General features: G+C 43.4%; 1 protein-coding gene across 1 annotated transcript in view; it reads right to left on the bottom strand.

Moving 5' to 3' along the window:
- The window catches only part of LOC112236998 (calmodulin-regulated spectrin-associated protein 3), a 28,315-nt gene that overhangs the window by 16,361 nt on the left and 6,954 nt on the right, over window positions 1–5,000 (bottom strand). The window contains exons 5-6 of the mRNA XM_042318873.1: window positions 708–846; window positions 320–459 (exon numbers count right to left, since the gene is read on the bottom strand). Of these exons, the coding sequence (XP_042174807.1) occupies window positions 320–459; window positions 708–846 (279 nt within the window). The remainder of the gene's footprint in view (window positions 1–319; window positions 460–707; window positions 847–5,000) is intronic.

The raw sequence follows: 5,000 nt of genomic DNA, 5'->3' as shown, positions 1-5,000 counted from the left end.
GTAATGTCCTGGAATGGTACAGGGTAACCCCCAACAGGGGAATAACACAGTAATGGTGTAGTGTTGGTTTAACAGGGGTCTAATGGTACAGGGTAACCCCCAACATGGGAATGAACACAGTGGTACAGGGTAGGGGAATGAACATATGTGTAGTGTTGGTTTAGAGGTCACAGTAATGGTACTATGTAACCCCGACAGACAGAGTACATATGTACAGGGTTGGTTTAGAGGTCTAGTACTATGTCCTGGACAGAGTTGTACATATGTGTAGTGTTGGTTTAGAGGTCTAGTACTATGTCCTGGACAGAGATGTACCTACGTGTAGTGTGGGCGGGGCGTAGAGCAGGTCCTCCAGCTCCAGGTGACAGCACCTCTGTAGACTGGTCTCACTGATCTCTCTGATCAGCTGCAGGTTATACAGACTGTCTGCTACTGACATGGTGTCCTTCAGACACACATCTAGAGGAGAGGGGCAGGGGGAGGAGGAGGAAGAGGGGGAGGAAGAGGAAGAGAGGGGAGGGTGAAGGGGTAGGAGGAGGGTGAAGCCAGAGGAGGAGTGAGGAGGAGAGAGAGAGGAGGGAGGAGAGAGGAGAGGAGGGAGGAGGGGTAGATATCAGAGGGGTGTGTGTGTGTGTGTGTGTGTGTGTGTGTGTGTGTGTGTGTGTGTGTGTGTGTGTGTGTGTGTGTGTGTGTGTGTGTGTGTGTACCCTCCAGTGGCAGCAGGTCAGGACAGTAGTAGTGCAGAACAGCAGCTATAGCACAGCCATTAGACAGATCCCTTACACCAGACACCAGAGGAAAAGTAGGAGTCTGCTTAGACAGAACCTTATCCTTCCTATAACGGATCTGACAGGGAGGGAGGGAGGGAGGGAGGGAGGGACATGAGAGAGAGAAGGAGAGAGAGAAAAAAACAACAGTTAACTACCTATTGTTGAATTAGTTATTCAGACCAAAAGGCCCAGAATTACTCCACAATACAGATGACTTTGCCACGATGTTTAGAGAAATGATCAAGACATGTCATAAACTCCACAGCCAGCCAATAATCTACCAACACAGCAGAGAAAAGAAATCTGACAAACCAAGCACAAGACTTACTGCAGCACAGTACTTTGCTGAGCACACACACACACACACAAGCAGCGCACACGCTGAACAGAGTTATGGCTCAACATGTCAAACGAGACACTGCAGTGAAAAGAGGGATGGGAGACAGAAAGAAAGAAAAGAAAGGAAGTGCAGAAAAGAGTTGTGATGAAGCAGTGTGAGCTGAGACTATAGCGCTCTCTGGTGGACATGCAGTGGAACAACAGGCAGTACAACCACAAGGCACTTGAGTGACTGAACCACTAAGGAGAAAGAAGAAATCAAGTGAGACCAGAAAATGACGTCCAATGGACTTTGGCACAAAAGCCATGACAGGGAGACATGGAAGAGTGGTAACATGCGTGCAATCAGTTTCTCCCAACGCCACTTGGGTACACTGCAGCATCCACCAAGAGGCTCTTGCTGCCAAGGGAATGCCTGACAACTTGAAAGACGTTTTGGACACTACAGTGAAAATGGTTAACTTTGTTAAAGCAAGGCCCCTGAACTCACGTGTATTTTCTGCATTATGCAATAGTATGGGCAGTGACCATGTAACACTTTTACAACATACAGAGGTGCGCTGGTTATCAAGGGGCAAATTATTGACACTTATTTTTGAATTGAGAGACGAGCTTAAAATTTTCATTACTGACCATAATTTTCACTTGTCTGACCGCTTGCATGATGTTAGCAGACTGAAAAACAACAAGCTCCTTCCTCTAGAGAACTGTGTTTGCAGACTGAAAAACAACAAGCTCCTTCCTCTAGAGAACTGCGTTAGCAGACTGAAAGACAACAAGCTCCTTCCTCTAGAGAACTGCGTTAGCAGACTGAAAACAACAAGCTCCTTCCTCTAGAGAACTGCGTTAGCAGACTGAAAGACAACAAGCTCCTTCCTCTAGAGAACTGTGTTAGCAGACTGAAAAACAACAAGCTCCTTCCTCTAGAGAACAGTGTTAGCAGACTGAAAAACAACAAGCTCCTTCCTCTAGAGAACTGTGTTAGCAGACTGAAAAAACAACTCCTTCCTCTAGAGAACTGTTAGCAGACTGAAAAACAACAACTCCTTCCTCTAGAGAACAGTGTTAGCAGACTGAAAAACAACAACTCCTTCCTCTAGAGAACAGTGTTAGCAGACTGAAAAACAACAACTCCTTCCTCTAGAGAACAGTGTGTTAGCAGACTGAAAAACAACAACTCCTTCCTCTAGAGAACAGTGTTAGCAGACTGAAAAACAACAAGCTCCTTCCTCTAGAGAACAGCAGACTGAAAAACAACAACTCCTTCCTCTAGAGAACAGTGTTAGCAGACTGAAAAACAACAACTCCTTCCTCTAGAGAACAGTGTTAGCAGACTGAAAAACAACAACTCCTTCCTCTAGAGAACTGTGTTAGCAGACTGAAAAACAACAACTCCTTCCTCTAGAGAACAGTGTTAGCAGACTGAAAAACAACAAGCTCCTTCCTCTAGAGAACAGTGTTAGCAGACTGAAAAACAACAACTCCTTCCTCTAGAGAACAGTGTTAGCAGACTGAAAAACAACAAGCTCCTTCCTCTAGAGAACAGTGTTAGCAGACTGAAAAACAACAACTCCTTCCTCTAGAGAACAGTGTTAGCAGACTGAAAAACAACAAGCTCCTTCCTCTAGAGAACAGTGTTAGCAGACTGAAAAACAACAACTCCTTCCTCTAGAGAACAGTGTTAGCAGACTGAAAAACAACAACTCCTTCCTCTAGAGAACAGTGTTAGCAGACTGAAAAACAACAACTCCTTCCTCTAGAGAACAGTGTTAGCAGACTGAAAAACAACAACTCCTTCCTCTAGAGAACAGTGTTAGCAGACTGAAAAACAACAAGCTCCTTCCTCTAGAGAACAGTGTTAGCAGACTGAAAAACAACAAGCTCCTTCCTCTAGAGAACTGTGTTAGCAGACTGAAAAACAACAAGCTCCTTCCTCTAGAGAACAGTGTTAGCAGACTGAAAAACAACAAGCTCCTTCCTCTAGAGAACTGTGTTAGCAGACTGAAAAACAACAAGCTCCTTCCTCTAGAGAACTGTGTTAGCAGACTGAAAAACAACAACTCCTTCCTCTAGAGAACAGTGTTAGCAGACTGAAAAACAACAACTCCTTCCTCTAGAGAACTGTGTTAGCAGACTGAAAAACAACAACTCCTTCCTCTAGAGAACTGTGTTAGCAGACTGAAAAACAACAACTCCTTCCTCTAGAGAACAGTGTTAGCAGACTGAAAAACAACAAACTCCTTCCTCTAGAGAACTGTGTTAGCAGACTGAAAAACAACAAGCTCCTTCCTCTAGAGAACTGTGTTAGCAGACTGAAAAACAACAACTCCTTCCTAGAGAACTGTGTTAGCAGACTGAAAAACAACAACTCCTTCCTCTAGAGAACTGTGTTAGCAGACTGAAAAACAACAACTCCTTCCTCTAGAGAACAGTGTTAGCAGACTGAAAAACAACAAGCTCCTTCCTCTAGAGAACAGTGTTAGCAGACTGAAAAACAACAAGCTCCTTCCTCTAGAGAACTGTGTTAGCAGACTGAAAAACAACAAGCTCCTTCCTCTAGAGAACTGCGTTAGCAGACTGAAAGACAACAAGCTCCTTCCTCTAGAGAACTGCGTTAGCAGACTGAAAGACAACAAGCTCCTTCCTCTAGAGAACTGCGTTAGCAGACTGAAAAACAACAACTCCTTCCTCTAGAGAACAGTGTTAGCAGACTGAAAAACAACAACTCCTTCCTCTAGAGAACAGTGTTAGCAGACTGAAAAACAACAACTCCTTCCTCTAGAGAACTGTGTTAGCAGACTGAAAAACAACAAGCTCCTTCCTCTAGAGAACTGTGTTAGCAGACTGAAAAACAACAACTCCTTCCTCTAGAGAACAGTGTTAGCAGACTGAAAAACAACAAGCTCCTTCCTCTAGAGAACAGTGTTAGCAGACTGAAAAACAACAAGCTCCTTCCTCTAGAGAACAGTGTTAGCAGACTGAAAAACAACAAGCTCCTTCCTCTAGAGAACTGCGTTAGCAGACTGGAAAGAACTGGATAGTTGAGACACAGCAATATGGTGAAGCCACAAGTGTGGAAGTGTGGAAGTGTACATGAAGACCAGATAGAGGGTAACCGATCAGGATCAAATCAGCCCCAATGAGTCATTCCGACCAGAATGTGAATCAACAAGAAATATTGATAAAACATACATGTATAAAATAAAATCATAAATAACAGTGAATAAATAATATATAGGGTGTCCATCCCCAGAGAGCAGGGTTGGAATGTCTGTCTGTCTGTCTGTTAGTTAGCTGAGAGAGAGAGAGAGAGAGAGAGAGACCTCCTGCCCAATGTATGACCATATTAGAGAGACATATTTCCCTCAGATTACACAGATCCACAAATAATTAGAAAACAAATCCAATTCTGTAAAATACCACAGTGTGCCATCACAGCAGCAAGATTTGTGACCTGTTGCCACGAGAAAAGGGCAACCAGTGAAGAACAAACACCATTGTAAATACAACCCATATTTATGCTTATTTATTTTATCTTGTGTCCTTTACCATTTGTACATTGTTAAAACACTGTATATATATATAATATGACATTTGTAATGTCATTATTGTTTTGAAACTTCTGTATGTGTAATGTTTACTGTTAATTTTTATTGTTTATTTCACTTTTTATATTATCTACCTCACTTGCTTTGGCAATGTTAACACATGTTTCCCATGACAATAAAGCCCTTGAATTGAGAGAGAGAGAGAGACCACAGGGTTGGAATGTCTGTCTGGCTGGCTGTCTGTCTGTCTGGCTGTCTGTTAGTTAGCCGAGAAAGAGAGAGCAGCCGCAGGGTTGGAGTGTCTTTCTGTCTGGCTGGCTGTCTGTCCGTCAGCTGAGAGAGA

This window comes from Oncorhynchus tshawytscha, unplaced genomic scaffold, assembly GCF_018296145.1.
Source record: "Oncorhynchus tshawytscha isolate Ot180627B unplaced genomic scaffold, Otsh_v2.0 Un_contig_447_pilon_pilon, whole genome shotgun sequence".
NCBI lineage: Eukaryota > Metazoa > Chordata > Actinopteri > Salmoniformes > Salmonidae > Oncorhynchus > Oncorhynchus tshawytscha.
Note: the sequence above shows the minus strand (reverse complement) of the source record. Positions and strands in the feature narration are given on the sequence as shown.